General features: G+C 42.2%; 1 protein-coding gene across 1 annotated transcript in view; it reads left to right on the forward strand.

Annotated features, from left to right (window-relative positions):
* The window catches only part of UNC79 (unc-79 subunit of NALCN channel complex), a 644,685-nt gene that overhangs the window by 345,268 nt on the left and 281,613 nt on the right, over nucleotides 1-17,804 (forward strand). The window contains exons 25-28 of the mRNA XM_086937713.1: nucleotides 3,255-3,456; nucleotides 4,049-4,228; nucleotides 6,310-6,375; nucleotides 13,679-13,965. Of these exons, the coding sequence (XP_086793839.1) occupies nucleotides 3,255-3,456; nucleotides 4,049-4,228; nucleotides 6,310-6,375; nucleotides 13,679-13,965 (735 nt within the window). The remainder of the gene's footprint in view (nucleotides 1-3,254; nucleotides 3,457-4,048; nucleotides 4,229-6,309; nucleotides 6,376-13,678; nucleotides 13,966-17,804) is intronic.

The raw sequence follows: 17,804 nt of genomic DNA on the forward strand, positions 1-17,804 counted from the left end.
ACAATAAGACCGAACAAAGCACTAAGCACTTTTTGTTAACATGTGATTTGTACATTGAGTTACGGAAATTCTACTTGAAGCCAATATTCATTAGATTTGGAGTGAGTGACATTACAGAGGCTATGAAATAGATTTTTAATCTGAACCACCCGGACATTTGCTTTTTTACTGCATCTTTTTTACTCAAAGCGATTAGCGCCAGGAAAAGTATGTGTTTTTAAAATATATGTACATTTTAAATATTTATTCCATCCCCCTCTGGATATTTTGTAATATGTGTACTTCTTTTGATTTGTAATGTATATATATTGTCTGTAATTGATAATTCAATATTTTTATATTTTGTGTTTTCTTCTATGAAATTTATGAAATGTCTGTATTATTTGTGCTTTTATGGACATGTTCTTCAAATGCTCCGAATAAAGCTTTATGAAATGAAATGACACTGCATCACCTCAGAAGATCTACCATGACACGATTCTCGAGCACAGCATCACTGAAGCCCATTCTAACTCTGATGCCTGTTGGCTTGATCAAGATTGATGACACTTAACGAAAGCCTCGCGGTTTGACTTCTGAGACCCCATCAACACATCGCCTCAGTAAGGAACTGAAGTACTGCACTGGCAACTGCAGCATCACCTCCCCAGTGGCAATAAGGATCCGACGCATCACCTTCCCTGCCCGGCAGTAAGGAACGGATGCATCACCTCCACTGCAACAGTAAGGAATCGTCGCCCCACCTGCCTCAGCAACACCTCACTTCCCTGGTGTTTTGCATTATTTCTGTTTTTCGCAACATCTCCAAGGTACTGTACTGGGGACTGCCCGACTCTGTAACTGGCCCTCGCTCCATCGAAGTTGGACTGACGCTGTGGAGTTGTCCAACACGACAAATAGCTCCTTTTAGAGCTATTTTTGATTTCTAAGAGCTATATTGAATTTTTTCTTTAAAAAGTGAAATCTTGGTTTGTGTATATTAGATTTTTGTTGTTTTGTTCTTTGATTCAAATAAATATTGGCATTTTTCTAAACTGGTGTGGAGTCCTTTTGTAGTGCTTTCACTGTGTGTGTGCACTAATACTTTACACATTGCCTCTGGGATACATGTGAAAGGTGCAAGTATCTCCTTGAGATGGTCCCTCTTTGGTGGAATAAGCAACAAAGGGCAAAACAACCTTCTTGGAAAACTTTTTGTTCTTGAATGAATATGAAGATTATACAGATGTAGATAACAAGACCCCATACTGTCTTTGACATCAAGGGAGTGGAAAGAGCCAAGCAAAGACATGCAGTGAATTCAGGCTGCTAAGAAAAAGGCTCAATTTCATTTGTCATAGGGAAGCTCAGGCAGAATCTCTGGACCAATCACCATCTTGAAAAGGGCAATTCATATGCCTTGACCATGTGCCTCCTGTCTAACACATGAAGTTAAGTAAGCATTCAAGGAAGAAGCCCACGTTTTACATCTTTCATCTGATGTAGATCTTTGCAGTCCCTCTCCTGTCTTTCCCATCTGGCACTCCTGTGCTGCAGGACGCACTTCCAGATGACCACAACTATAAAAACACTGTTGTGGTGTACGCTACGAGGACACCCAGCCATGTGCTGAGCACGGTGCTCCGCAACATAGTTCCAACATGTCTTCCCTGGACCGGAAACAAGCTTCCGAGGACTGGTTTCTGGCATTCCAGCAGTCTTCAGCCAGGCTTGCTTGAATCCAGTGGCAAAGTGAGCAAGGGACTCACGTCTGAGCATACCCTGCCACACTTATGGCGGCCAAAAGCGGTACAAAAGGGGGTGTTGATGGTCAGAGCATCTGAATAAATCAAACATTCACACCCAGTCAAAAGATCTGGGTTTAATCCATCACCGTTCTTTAGCCCACTCTGCCACCCCAGTTCAGACATGGCTATATGCAAATCAGTCTGACCCTGTGCCTTGCCCCACTGATTAATTGAGATGAGAGCCAAAAAGTGACTAAGTCTGATGGTAAATCTTTGGCCAGGGGAGGTGGCAAATGTATCCCAGCGGCGAAGCATCCTGGGTGGCCAGGAAATCCGGCTTTGCCCCTCTCTTAGGTTTTGGCATCAAAGCCAATGACCTCAGTGGTAGCTTGATGACACATGTGACTTCTAGGCCTTAAACCTTGTGCCTTTGGAAGTCTTTGAACTCTGATAAAGTGTCTAAGTCTCAAGGTAAAAAGGTTGAGTGGTGTATTTGACCAACAGTAAATTTTGGTTCGATTTGAAATTGCACCAAAGTCCAGGTAACCTCGAAATGATATAAAGTTTTTAAAAATTAGGTCTTCGATTTCCCCTGTCTAATTTTTATGTTTTTTCTGTCTTTTTGCTTATTACATTTTTCTCCACTCTTCTAATTTTTGGGGGGAATTTTAGTGTGTTAGTGTCTTTAAAATTGTTGACAATGTTGAAACATATCAGACATTTCTCTGGTGAATTGCCTGCTGCCAGTGCCACAGCTACCTGGGAATGAGCTGAGGTTCTCCAAGCACTGTGGGGCTTATTATGATGGTGGTTGGTCAGACGACCGACTGCCATCGCAGCGGGAATCGGACTGCCCGACAAGCAGTCGGAGGTCCCACCCGCCGTATTACGACAGGACCGCCAGCATGGCATTCAGAATGTGCTCAATAACACTACGCTTGTGCTGCAGCCCTGAATAAAAGCCGCAGCACAAGCCTCAGTGTTCTTGAGCACTTTATGAACGTTCATGCTCTGTGTGTCAGGCACCGTGTGGTGCCTGGCACACGGTGCATAAATGTACGTACGTGGGATGGGGGCTCTGCTTGGGGCCCCCAAAATCCATTTCCGTCTGCCTTTCCAAAGGATAGTCGGAAAGGGACATCCTAAGCTCTACGGTGGAGCCAGTGCAGGATCTACCTCCATTATAGGGATAGGAGTCTGACCGCCGCCCCAAATGTATCGTGGATCCTGTCGGTGGCGGTGGTCTTTCCCCCTGCACTTTGCGCTCCGACCTCCAGTATGTAATCGGTGGTCACACCATTGCCCTGGATGTCAGGCAGACCTCCCCGATGGCCTGTAGGTGGCGGTCCGCCCAACATCATAATGCGGGCCTGTGTTTTGGCCTAACCAGACTAGTTAGTAAACTTGCACCCCTCCCAAATGAATAAACCGATTTCTGATAATCATCATAATTCATGGATAGATGTAGTGGCTCTCCTCAGTTTGAAATCTTCATGTTCTATTTGCTTTCTTTTTTTCTCTCTGTAGGGCCTGTGCCTGTGCCTTGACTTTCAGTTCGATACAGTTGTCAAAGACAGACCCACCATTTTGAGTAAGCTGCTGCTGCTACATTTCCTGAAGCAAGACATCCCAGCCCTGAGTTGGGAGTTCTTTGTGAATCGATTTGAGACTCTGTCCCTCGAAGCACAGCTCCATCTGGATTGCAACAAAGAGTTCCCTTTCCCTACAAGTAAGCAGAACAATTATACAAGTCTTGTATAAGCAATATACAACACTGTCTGAGTCATTAGACTTGTAGTGCTCACTAGTAGAGGGGTCTCGCGAAATCCATTCACCCCTTTCACAATATGTTGACGAACAGATTTTAAATGCCCACTCATCCTCAGTGTTTGGTGGTGTATGCTAGTTGGGCAAGCAGGGCTCAATATGACTTGGCTTAAGTGAAAACCCATATGTATGTGGACTTGAAGACATATTAAGACTATACACAGCATGCTTGCGCGTTGATGTTAAGTGTTTGAAGCAAAAGGAGATACATTAATTTTTCTCCACACATTGGATACAATAGTTGAGCTTCGACTTAAGTTCACAACTCTCTGACTCCAAAACCAGTGCATTTAGAGCTGATCAGCTTGCTGCCAATGTATCCTTTTTACAAATCGTGAAGAATGGTTTTGCCACCCTATAGTATCTTCCACATTTGCACTATTAAAACTCAGAGCGTAAAATGATGTATAGAATTTTTTTTTGCATGGTTGAAGGATTTATATTTTTTCAGTTTTGTGACTTCTAATGAACCCACTAACACTTTACTCGTAAAGCTATCACTGCTGTCCGGACTAACGTGGCCAACCTGAGTGATGCCGCCATGTGGAAGATCAAGAGGGCCCGCTTCGCGCGGAACCGCCAGAAGAGCGTGCGCTCCCTCCGGGACAGTGTGAAGGGCCCTCTGGAGTCCAAGAGAGCCATTTCCCTCCCAGAAACCCTCAACACCAAAATCCGTTGAGTATACTTTTCTTTTGAACTTTAAATATCTAACCATTTTTAGTAATATGCATACATTTTTTGTGATACACTGTACATTATTTATGTCAAACTCTCCACTGGTACCCTCTGCACAAAACTTCTATTAAAATGGGTACTATCAAGGTATGTTTGGCACCTGTAACCCTGATTAACAAACCCAAGCACAACATTTTTTAAGAGTGATGCACACCAGAAATATCAGCACCTGTCACTCCCTCTACAAGTAACACTGCCTTCATTGGCATGCCATTGACCTTGTCCACCTGTAAGAATAGCGCTGGTCAGCAGTCATAAGCTATTACATTCTCATTACATATTTGGAATGCTATAGCCTTCTCAACACATAGCAATCATGTATATCAGAATGTGATCCCTTAATGGACCTACCACTTGACTATCCTGACTCTTCTGGGGCAAGTACATCTGGCCTCTTGTCTTGTATTGATCACTTTATCTGTAAACTAGGGTCCAATATCAGAAGTCATGTCTAAAGTCAATCCGTCTCAATTAATATTAGACATATCCTCTACTAGGGGCCTTTAGCAACTCTCCATTCTCCCTTCTTTTATGCGTTAAGGTCAGCCACTTTTAAGGGTCAACAGAAGCACCCAGCCTATTGCCTTAATCCTCAGCCCACCCTTCTATTAAGATTTCCTGTGCATCATCCATCCAGTCTATTGATGTTCATGTGTTCCAGCCATGTAATTTCACTAAGTTCAAGTACATTATCAGCCATCCTGTCTTTCAAGATTCATGTACATTGGCCAGCTCAAATATAAAATACATGTTGCATCATTACTTTTGTTATTTAATGAGTACACTATCATATCTCCTAAGAGTTGTATGCATATACTGTAAAATCACCTGAATGCCATTCCTCCCAACCTTCTCATCTCTCAAAAGGCATACCAGGCTTGTCACAATCGCATCTCCTAAGGGCATTCCAATTGACATCTTCATAGGCTCGCCTATTTGCACCATCACCTTTTAATGCACACTTACCCATCTATATAACTACCTAGATGCAGGTCCCTCGCCTTTACCAACACACTTGCCAATCTCTAGAATTTCCTAGGTTGAGGTGAACTGGCATTTCCCCCATATGCAGTAGGCTACGGGCCTGCTTTGAAGGAGGCTGCCATGACTACTCCATGCTCCCATAGCCCCATTCTAGTGACAGCCTCCCTCAATGCAAGGCTTCCTTCAACATGCTTACTGAGGCTGATTTTGGCTTCTGGTTTAGCTCTGCCTAGATGTACTTAAATTCAATATTCTATTTCCTGAATGAGCATGACCATCCGGCCTCTACCCTTTTGAGGTTTTTTCACAACAACCATTTCCTGGGATATTTATATGTTGTGGATTTCTTCAGTGCATTCATTTATCATGGGACAAGGACCTTCTAGAGGCAACCCCTCTCTTAGGAGACCTGCTATGATCACTACTGTACACAAACTCTGTATGTGTATGGCAGAGGGAATAAGTGAATACATTACCTTTTTCTCCTCTAAATGGGAAAGTGACCTGAACTCTGATTTGAACGGCAGAAGGTACTGGGTGAAAAAAGACAACAGTCTTTGGCATTAGTCTCGTCGCCTTGTGGCATAATGACAAGTGACCACAAGAGAGCACCAAACTGCAACAGAGGGCCTCAAAAAGTCTTTATTGCTAGAGAACGAGTGGTAGAATGACAAAACATAATTTGCCTCAGGCTCTTTCTAGAGGACCTTAATTGAGTTACATGCAGAAAGGAATGAAGGTGTTTCCTAAGAGAAATGGTCTATTTCCTTAGCTTTTCATACTTAGATTAATTAAATAATAGTCAATCATATGCAAAGAAGATGGAGTAGTGAAATGAGAATGTTTGCCTTTTACAAAACTTCCGAAAGTGAGGATACTTTAATTTCCTGAATCTTTTGGCTCATATGAAGATATTGTGGTAATCCCTAACAATATTTTTGTTTATTTCATTAACGAATCTGAAATTATTATGCATTGTATTGCTATGTTAATTTTACAATGGCTTGATATTTAATTTTATTCTCTCTATTCACAGCTGTAAGGTTGACAAGAAATGAGCAGTCTGCACCAGCTTTAGGAGACACATCTGATCAAACACCAGGTGGGACTCCTTGGTGCCAACATTGGGTGGAACCATGTGCTGTCATACATTTTTACAAAATGGAAACCTGTTGTTTCAATAGCAAAATTTACTTGTGGCGGGTTGGTACATATCTTGGATGCTGTGTGAAAATGATTCCGACTATTACCATCCATTTATTCATTTTCAGCTGATATTATGGAACATTGACTGCCAATGTTACATATCAATGTAAAATACAGATACGCCAGGTTATTATTCCTTTCGCAGATTAATGTAATGAGTTAAAGGAATGTATGATCTTATTCAGCTGTATTTCTCCCCGCAGGGAATGACAAAGCAGTCGTGAACAACGACCGCGTTGTGATTCTGCATACCATTACTCCGCAAGTCGGAACAATGACTTGCGGAGGGGGGGGCGCTGGATGTTGAAATAGTATAATTTTTTTCCAAATCCAATCTGTGCTGACAATAGGGAAGGTGTTGGATTTTAAATCCAACACCTTCCCCCCTCTCCGCAAGTCGTTGTTCCGACTTGCAGAGTAATGGCATGCGGAATCACAACGCAGTTGTTTTAACGACCGCGTTGTAATTCCCTGAGGGGAGAAAAATTTGTGGTAAACGTTGTTTACCGAGTTAAAGAGAAGAAGGAAGGCTCAATAGGAAAATTGTAATCCTGGGATTAATACCATGACATGGCCAAGCTTTCTGCCACATACAAAAACAAGCACACACCCGCCCTTTCTGCTATGTCATAGGTAGAGGCAACAGACACGAGGAGGTCTATGAGGGTGCTACTGCTGCATCTCATTGGCACCTGCACATTCACAAGGAGAGAGATACAGATGTGTTATTCATGAAAATACAAAACTTGTGTTTAGGCTGGTGCGTTTAGTTGCCGTATAGCTAGTAGTTGATACAAGAAAATGTAATATTATCATCAAAAGATCAGCTGGTGTTTAGTGACAATATTTTTATGGTTTTAAAATATGTTTCAAGCTTAAATTGTGGGTATAATTTATGATCAGCCTGGGAGACTCAGTGCTGATGTTGTTTTCTCGGTGCTGAAGGGCACTTGCAGCTGGTATTCCATGACTTCTGTGGAGTCGGGAAACATCATTTACTACGAAGGCATCCCCACGCATAACGTTTACCACGGTACACTTACCACGCAAACGTTTTTTCAACGTGGTTGCCTTCCACGACCGTCTTTACCACGCAAGTACGTTCTGCGTGGGTTGGGGGGAGACGTGGTATTCCGTCCAGTCGTGCTGGGGGGGCTGGGGGAGGGTTGGGGGGCCTGGGGGGGGTCTCCCCCCCAAAAATAACAACAATTATGGAGCGAGTTACATAAATAAAAAAAACGCACATTAGTATTTATGAAGTAAAAGGAAAGAGCCTCCCCCAAAGACATGCAGTGTACGACAAAAAAGCAGTCTTTTTTTTATTTTGGAAGACGTGTTTAGACGCTTGTTTCCATGGTGGATGGAAGTAAGGGCTGCTGGTGAAAGACGTGCAGGTAAGACGGTTCTACGCGTGGTATAATCCGTTGTTGTAAATTCCAGCGTGGTAAAGCCACTTGCGATGTAAAATTCGCGTGGTAATGCCATGCGTGGAACTTGTAATCGTGGAAACATCATATATTCGCGGAGTCATTCCATCATCTATTTTGAACCTCTTTTTCATAAAAGCCTCAATACTGCTGTCTAAAGTATTGGCCCAACCTGTGAGGTTGATGTTACCCGTCTTTTATCTGAATCTGTTCAGGTCTCTGTAATCTGAGCAGTAACTGTTATTTGAGTCTGTTATCTCAGCCCCCTGTGCCTTGAGATTATGTAACCCATGTAGAAAGTGGAATTTAGAAGTCATATTGGTGAACCACATAACCCCTGGAATTGGTACATCTTTCTTGGTATGCCAGAAAAGTATTATGATGATGACGGTGAAGGTGATATGTGTTGCTTACTGTTTTCCAGAAAGAAAGCACCCAAGAATATTTTAAGGGTGATCTAGTATGATCTGTGGCTCTATACAGGATTGTGTGAACCCCATAATGTAAAATAAAGAATTTGGCCCAATGTGTTCAGTGTTTTGTTGGGGGAAGAATCCTTCCCCTCTAAACTCCCTGGAGGTCATTCTTCTTTCTTGCTTTGGTTGCACACTTGGTGCAATTTCAGAACATTATTTTACCCCACCTTTTTAATAGTTTGCGAGCAAATGCTGTTAGACACGCTCAAAAACACAAACAAACGCACAACACCTACAAAGCTTAGATTGTTAAAGAACTATAGTTTAATGTCTAAGAACCTGCAGTGTCAATCACCAGTTCAAATCATAGCATGACACCAAACACGTATAGCAATCCTTCAGGCCATTACTATATCTTCAAGTTTCAATGAAGATTTAATGATGTTGTAAGTTTTAAAACCATGTGAGCCATTCTTTGTACATTTTTTAAAGTGGAGTGAAACAGAATGTAGAAAATCACACAATGATCTAGTCAAATTGCTAAAAGAACTAGGGGACCACTGTTAACTGTAAAATTCCTCAAAACAAAATGTTCCCCGATCATATGAAACCTGTGTTACTCAAAGATGGGCAAGCTACATCTGCAAACCCCAGAGCCAAGTTAGCTGAACATGGGTGTTAACATTTTTTTTATATTCCATAAATTCATGTACTCCAGGTTCACCATTAAGAAGACCGCATCCTTGGTGAATTAATTAAACTGTGCTCGCACCATCTTTGGCAACATTACTTCATTATCCCACCATTTTGAGTGCATTCAATAATATTACTAGAATCAGGGTCATCTAATAGTGCAGAGGCTGTATCCAAATGAACCGGGGTGAGATACTGCAGTTTTAGTCTCTCATAAATCTTCTTCTCATTACTATAGATTTACTCAAAGGTAATTGAAAACACCACAGTATCGTTCAACACATTTCAATGGAATATCTTTAAATGGTTTCCATCTCCATTTAATTCAAATCCATGTCATAATTTGTTCAACACCGGAAAGGTTTCTGCTGCAGAACAAACATGGACGACTAACACGGTCATTTGTTTTCATGAGTTGTGAGTGCAGTAATATTGAATGCATCTATTATGAGTAATGTACTTTGGGGGGCTTTTGATGATATGGCTTGAAAAAGTGATGGTCCTTACGAAACTTGTGTTGGCTGAAATGTATGAATACACTTTATGAAAAATGTAATTGGAATAAACGTGAGAACATTATAAGGTCCCACATGATGTGTATTCAAACCTCTTTAGGAAGATTTTTAAGGATCAGAGGAAGACTTATGGGACCTTAAAGTTGTAGAAGCTACACCTACCTGATTCCTAATATACCTAGAAATACACTGCTGGGATGTGCTGTGATCAATTGGAGGTCTCAATAAATGCTGAGCTATTTTTTCTCCATTTTACTACCTCACTGGTTCACAATCAGCTTCTACAGCTCTGCCTTCCTCATTAGTAGGATCTTTGGAAAAACTTGGAGAAGTTTAAAAGAGCTTGTTTTTAAGACATTCAAAGTCTATGTAAACACGCAGGCAATCGAGCCATCGGTTCCGATGTGGACTTTGCAAAGCATCATGGTTGATGCAGACACGTGGTCAGTCAATGACAATGGGAAGGCGAAGTCAACTATATAAAACATTCCTTATGGATACAGAGGTAACCATCTGCCTTTAGTGATCATATTTTTGTTTGCAGACTGAGGGTTCCGCATAGTCCCTTTGCAACCACCTCCTCAATTAGCGTCTTTGGTTTCTATCCCTGCTACTCGTGCATTACTGACCAGGACACATGTTCGAAGGTTGTTCAAAGTGGTACGCATTCTCTCTGATGCACCGTGCTTCTTTATTGGCAGCCACGGTCATTTCCCAGATCCTCTTTCAGGCTTGGACATTTAACCATATGTTTCTTTGCCTCACATTGATTTAAGTCTTCTGCTTTTTGCTGCTACTATTGCCATAATGTGTCTCCTCGTGCTGCAGACAAGCAGCTAGACCCTTACATGGCTTGTGGTGACTGTTACATCTGTGAGCCTACACTCTTAAGACGTGGATCGTGTACCAGTAAGAAACAGCTTTATCACCCACATAAAAGGCATTTGGCAATTAATCAGCATGTACTCCTCATTAGTGAATGAAAGAACAGTTTTGTCCAATGTTAAGTGATAGGAATGTTGAGCAATACAGTGGGCTTGGATGACAAGTCTTTAGCTGCCTGCCACTTTCCTTCACACTGTTTCAGTTGGAATGCTTAGAATGTTTTACAATTAGTAATCAACAGGCAACTGGAATTGTGGCAAGTAAAATGTGCTGCCCATAAAAACTCTCCTTTGGTAGTCTTTCAACATATTCCAAGTTCTCTCTTTGAAGTCATCCCCACCTCAGCAATTATTATTGAATATTGGCTAAAATCTTCACTCCATATGGGTGCAATCTTCGTACGTCGTTAGAAGTGGCAGGAAGAAGTCTCAATACTAAAGCCACATACCAATCTAAAATATATGGCAACAGGACAGGTTAACAATAAACGGAAGGATCCCAGAAGCCCTTTTAACCCACTGAGCTATATCAATACTTAGCACAATACTCTGTTTTATTAGATACACAAGCCTAAGGCTATCCAACATGGGGGAAGAGACACCCACAAACATATGGAACCAAATAAGCAGGATAGGACAGTCAAAATGTGTCATAGGAGGCCATTTATTCAGCAACATCAAGAACTGTAGGTACATTAATATTATCCAAATATTCTGCTAATTATTAAGTAGAATCTCAAATGATGAATTTAGTGCAATGTAAACCCCAAGGCAGACACCGTGCTGAGTGTCACTGAATGCTGGCTCAGTGCGCTGACACCCCCAGGGATGGGGGAGTTGTATTTCTGTGGGTAATTCATGCTATAGTATCCCCGAATCTGACACGTTTCCTAGAACAGATTCAGTGTTATCAGAGTTCCTTCTATGCCTCAGTGCTACTGAATTGCTAGGCTGACTTAGTGTTGTGGATCTTTTAAGTCTGTTGATGCTATCGGATTCCTAGGCCTGGCTCAGTTCTTTAGGAAATCAATGGCTGACTTACAGCTGTGCATTCTGTAAGAGACGTTTTAAGGCGTGGACAAAGTGGGCAACAGCTCAAGGTGCCCACCACGGATCAGCACATTGAGAAAGTGAAACTTTTCTGTAACTCACTGTGAATGTTTGTATTTTAACCTTTAACATGTCATTTAATATCGTTAGTGCAACAATGGGTTTGAATTAGTAACAAATAATAATTAAATGGAAAGTTAATCCAAACAGGGGCCCCCTAAATATTTCTTGCCTAGGTCCTCCAAATCCCTGGTACTTGGTGCAATAGGGTGATCCATGCACAGTATGACAGTAGTCAGGCAAGTTTACTAAGCACATAATATATTGGAGCAGAAGTTTGGATTCAGTGCTGATTTAAAACATCTAGAAAGACAGGGGCATATTATCAAGGGGGTTTATCTCCGCTTTTTTGGCTTTAAAAGCCAAGAAAGCGGAGATAAAATTATCTCCCTATTACCTAGCTGTCGCTAACACCAGTTAGCGACAGCTAGTAGAAGATAGGGACCATCCTGGGCCCCACTTTGCATGTCAGTGATATTTATCACTAAGGATATGCAAAGTGGGCGTGCCAAGATGTTAGTGACTGAAAACAGTCGCTAACATCGCTATCTCCTATTACCAACTTTTGGAGATATTCGCGCTAAGCGCGAATATCTCCAAAAGCTAACACCTGCCCTGAGCAGTTCTTAGCCATGTTATCCAATGGGAGGTGGATAACATGGCTAAGAGCATTAGCTCGGTAATGCATGAATATCGCTGACTTTTCAGCGATATTCATGCATTGCGGCGATTTTTATCGCATTTGCGATAAACCTTGGTAATACCAAGGTTTATTTGCGGTAAAAATCGCCGCAGCTCAGCGGTAAATTGTTGTCTCTAACCAAGCAATAGCGATAATTATCGCTATTGCTTGGTAATATGCCCCACAGTTTGTGTACTAGTAGAACTATTAAGTGTCTCATTACGAGTATGGTGGTCCGCAAATTTCGACTTTCATTTCCACCGCTGTGAGCCCGCCATTAAAAGGGTGGTGGACATGGAAGTAAGGGCCACGTCTGGCCTGGGGGTGCATGCAGAGGGGCCCATGCTGTGCTCCCCTGGAATTGCACCCCGTTCCTGCAAGGCACACCAAAACATGGTGCTTGCCACACCGTGCAGTAATGTGCTGCAGGTGCTGTCATGGTGGCGGTCTGCTTTTAAGGCTCTTCTATGAGACCACCACCGTGTGACCGAAGCAGCACTGCCCGCCTGCAATTTATTACATTCGTAATCTGACAGGCAGGTGCACTACGGGCTTGGTGGTCCACCTGTCGGCTTGGCAATAGCGTGCCGACAGGACTACTTCCAAACTTGTAATAAGGACCTAAGTCTAATTTTAAGGTCACGTGGCCAGAAGTACTGGTTACTGAACGCAAAATACTGATTGCAATTTGCGACCAGTATTTTTGTGACTAGTAAATATTTTTCCAAAAGGGTTGCTATTTGCAATCCGACCTACCTCATTGATATTCATGAGGTAGGTTGCGGAAAGAAGGGAACTGATGTCATCACGCCGGCGTAGACCTAATAAGGAGTCAGTGACGTCAGTCAGAGTCGCGCGCGATGCCATGCTCCTATGACGTCGTCCACGCCGGCGTGCTACAAAAGAATTTTCCGAACGTTGCTGATGTAGGGGGATATTCACAAGGTGAGGAATCCACAGGCAGATACTTTATCCACCAGAAAAAGCGTTACCGAAGGTAAGTAACTTGTTCTTCTTATCCATTTCTAAACCCATTTTAGGGTCTGGAAAAAAGTTACCTTCTCCAAAAATGGGTTTAGTACATTCAAAAAGTATTTTTGTGAGTTACAAACTCCGAATAAGGGCTTTTGTGATCATAAAAACACTTTGTACATGTGGTCAATGAGGCATGTAGGGAAGGCCAAATAACAGCTGACATTGGCTTGATTCAAGGATTGAATGGACTAAGCACTCTCCTCAATTTGAACATCCTGATGGAATTAAATTTGTTGCCAATAGGTTTATTTGATAGAAGATTGGCCAATAATCCCTATGCTACAGTGGCGATAACTTTGTTGGGCAATATTACGTAATTATTGCATGGCAAAGGAATGTTAAACGATTGATGGCTAATCACTATGTGAACCTCAACAGTGGAAATATATCTCCTGTCCATCAAAATATATAATAGCAATATTTTTTTACAATCATAGGTCAGGAATCCCCTGAGAATGATAACATGATAAAAGATCTTCTGCCAGAGGATGCTGGGATTGATCACCAGACTGTTCACCAACTCATCATGGTCTTGATGAAGTTCATGGCGAAGGACCAGAGCAGCGCAGAGGCCGACATTAGCAGCGCAAAAGCTTTCAACACAGTCAAACGCCATTTGTATGTGCTACTCGGCTACGACCAGCAGGAAGGATGCTTCATGATTGCACCCCAAAAAATGCGCGTCTCAACATGCTTTAATGCATTTATTGCAGGAGTAGCTCAAGTAAGTACCAGTCAATACACACATTTACAATTGTCATTGTTTCTGAACTTTTAAAGCACTATTTGGAGCTGGTGAAATATATCTTGTATTGATGTTGTTTAAATTTTCAAAAGTAGAAATATTTTGAATCAATTTACACATTTTTGTTGTAGATTATTCACTTCTGGGTCTGATTTTGAGTTTGATGGATGGATACCACTTCCACCTTATGACAAGTGCATTATGCCCTAATGCACTTCTAATAAGGCAGGCAGAATATCTGTCAGGTTTTGATGGAGTAACCCGTCCACCAAACTCTAAATCTCGCCCTTTGACTTGATCAACGTTTGCATGATTTACTCATTACTAAAGTGGAGCAACACAATAAGGAATTCCTTGAAATAACAGCACTCAGTTCTTGTAAACAGACAAAGTTAACACTTTCACTTGTGAAGTATGAACTTTGTTATTTTATTAAGGTATGAATTAGCTTTTGTTTATCACACTGCCGGATGCACATATCTAGTCCTAGAAAGATTTCCACTGTGTAGTCTATTGCTGAAATCCGGTGTTGTAAAATAAAAGCCAGGAAGGTGTAATGGCCTGACCACAATGGGTATCTGGTCTGCTGAAATATACATCCCATTATATCACACTGGATTTTATATTTTGGGGGCTAAGATATTTGTCACTGTTGTGACGGAGTAACCTGTCTGCCGAGATCTAAATCAAGTGTTGCACTTTAAACTGCCTGCTGATGGAGGCCTGTCCGGGACAAAAATCTACTATACACGGGGACATTGTAAAACATCTCAATTGCCTTTCCAAGTGAGCCTCAATGCTGTTGTGACTGAATGTTCCTGCCAATGAGCACATATTCAGCTCTGAATCTCCAGGACTGTTGATTAAATTGTGAGGGCTATGCACAGCCATCAACTAAAGGGAAACAAACCAATATGGCTAATGTTGTTACTGACGGAAAAAGGTGTTTGTGCTAATTGAAGCAAAACTTTTGGTACATTCCACAGCCATGGAACAAAATGGGGCGTAATGCACCACAATATTATTTTCTAATAACTGGAAGCTGCCTGCTTTGCTATTTGCCAGCTTGACTGTCACAAACCCTTTGTGCATTTGTACCAAGATCTCCTTCACAGTTTTTTTTTTATAAATGACTCCCCATTATGAATCGTTCCTCGCTGCTACCACCTCTGTAATTCTCTAAGCACCGCCTTGTCTATGTTTTTACTTATGTGTGTTGTAGCAGACGTTCATACCACTTCATGGTCACACCATATCTCCCGACCTTTGTCAGGGCCAGACTGGGAACGCAAACCAGCCCTGGAAATTACATCCCGGGGGGAGGGGAAGAGGGGGGATGCGAGCTGGTGGGAAACACTACTGCAGCACTTTTGTTACAGGGCACCTATATTGCAGCACTGCCGCAAACCTGCCCCCCACTCGTCCAAAACCGGCCCCACCCTTCTGGCCCACTGGGAAATGGCCCAGTGCACGCTCCGGCCAGTCTGGCCCTGACCTTAGTGGAGAAAATATGCCCTGAAATAAATATGTGGATATCTGGAGCCATAGAAGAGATAGCAACTCTTTGGGACCTTTGGCTCGAGGACAGATGGGAGACCATCTTGAAAATAGTCATCTCATGTGGCCGTCTCAAAGTCGGGTATCAATTGACCGGCCATATTTTTGTGGGCATAGTGCTGTCTCCCCAAGAAGCAACATTACAATAAAAGTACTGATTGACAGAACCCCCCTTACTGAAACCTGCCAGGTAGCGATGAATACATTAGTGCATAACTTTAGAATAATACCTGAGACAGAGTCCAGGTGAATGCCCAATTTTTCAGTAAGTCTTCCTAAGACCTTCAAGGGATGCTCATTCATCTACTTGCCACCTATCTCATCTTGGGTCCTTTTTGATAATGTATCTGTTCTGGATCAAGCCAGTCCTTAATTTGTACCAATTTTTGCCGCAGCTAAGGTCCTTGACACATTTTGGTGCCCTGGGACCTAATTGCAGAACCCCGGGATATGCACGTTTTCATTGTACATGGTACTTTTACTACGCTGTTTGCCCAAGCATAAGTTCTGCAAAACTGTATTTTTTAACATAGCTTCTTATTGGCCCCACTACAAGAGGAAAGAAAAAGAGAAAGCAGCTTTGGAATCCTGCATATTCCTGGGCTGTGGGATGAATTTGTGTGGAAACGTGTTTCTTCATCTGAAATGCTTCCAACCGCACTAACATACCAGACGTCAAGAGAAAAAGGAAAATGATGAAATAACTATGTGGTGAGAAATATTCTTGTTAGGGTTTACAAGCAGTTTTTATGATCCTATGTCCCTCTTAAGGCCTTCATTACGAGCAAGTTTGTAATTTGCGACCCCTGGGCAAATATCTATTTGGCAATTTTCTTTTTTTTCTTAAGAGCTATGCGATGTGCTTCTCAACCGGTAATTAAGAGCTGGTAATAAGACCGAAACTTCATGTTCCCCAAACCTAATAAATTTCAGTAAGTGAAATCTGCCAATATTTTGCAGGGGAGCCCAGTAGACACCAGGACAAGCAGCTTCTGGTGCAGAAAACACTACAATCCTCAGGGTTTGCTACATTTTGTGGGGCTTGTCTTGTAATACGTGATTTTTCTTCCCCTTGATACATTCTGACCACCAGGTACCAGTATTTATTGGAAGCGATAATACCATCTGCCCCTCTGGGGACACTCATCATCGAATCCTGGGTAGGAATCTTCGTAAGAAATATATGAGTTGCCTTGATTGGCATCCACAGATGAGGCATCAATCACACAAGGTGATGGGAGAATGCTTGCAATGTATCTACCCACTTGCAACTGCTCAGGGTAGCACTCCAAGCCATAGTTCTTTTGCCTCCATGCCTCCTCAGTTTGAACCCAGCCATATGCAAATCAGTCTTGACCCTGCTCAAATGACTTTAACAGTCAAGTCCGCACTGCCAGGACAGGTCCTCAGGTGTTGCTTGGTTTCAGTGCCACAGTGAGCCCAGGACACACGTCTGGACATACCCTTGCCACTTAGGACGGTACATCAAAAACACAAAAGGTGATGGGAGGAATGCTGCAGTTTGTCTAACCAGTGGCAATTGCTCTGGGTAGCATTCAAACTCATCATTCTTTTGCCCGTTCTGCCACCTTAGTTTAGAACCAGCAATTTGCAAATCATACTTGACCCTGCTCCAATAGGAATATTAAAACCCAAACTGATAGGTCAGTTGCTCCCTGAACCGGAACACAAGCAAGCCAGGACTGGTTTTGCCCTGATTGGGCCTCTTCTGTCAGGTGTAGTGGTACAGTAAGCATGGGACAGACGTCTGGGCATATACCTGCCACTTAGGGTGGTACATCAAATACACAAAAGGTGATGGGAACAATGCTTGCAATTTGCAATCTGTAGGAGAGTCTCCAAAAACATCCTGTAGCCTCCCACCACACACAATTTACCTCTGCTAGTATGAATAATTTTCACATCCTTGATACATACAGTTTGACAGGCAGACTTCTAGTATTAGTGATCCAGAAGCACCCTTTCCGTGACAGTCTAAGCAAATGCAAATTAAATAACACTTGCAGGCATGCATACACTAAACCCCTACCCATCTTATCCAACATATTGCCTGATTTTCTATGATACAACTGAGCAGCAAAGGATTTTGCTTGATAGTTAAAGCACTTTGACATATTACATTAATTTAAGATTCTATTACATCTTGAATATGGGGACATGTGTATTGTGTACCGCAGTGCGTAATTGTTAGTCCTATCAGCCTTAGGGTGGTCTTCTTCCAAAGCGTTTGCATTTTGCAT

Source organism: Lissotriton vulgaris, chromosome 9 (genome assembly GCF_964263255.1).
Source record: "Lissotriton vulgaris chromosome 9, aLisVul1.2, whole genome shotgun sequence".
Classification (NCBI taxonomy): Eukaryota; Metazoa; Chordata; class Amphibia; order Caudata; family Salamandridae; genus Lissotriton; species Lissotriton vulgaris.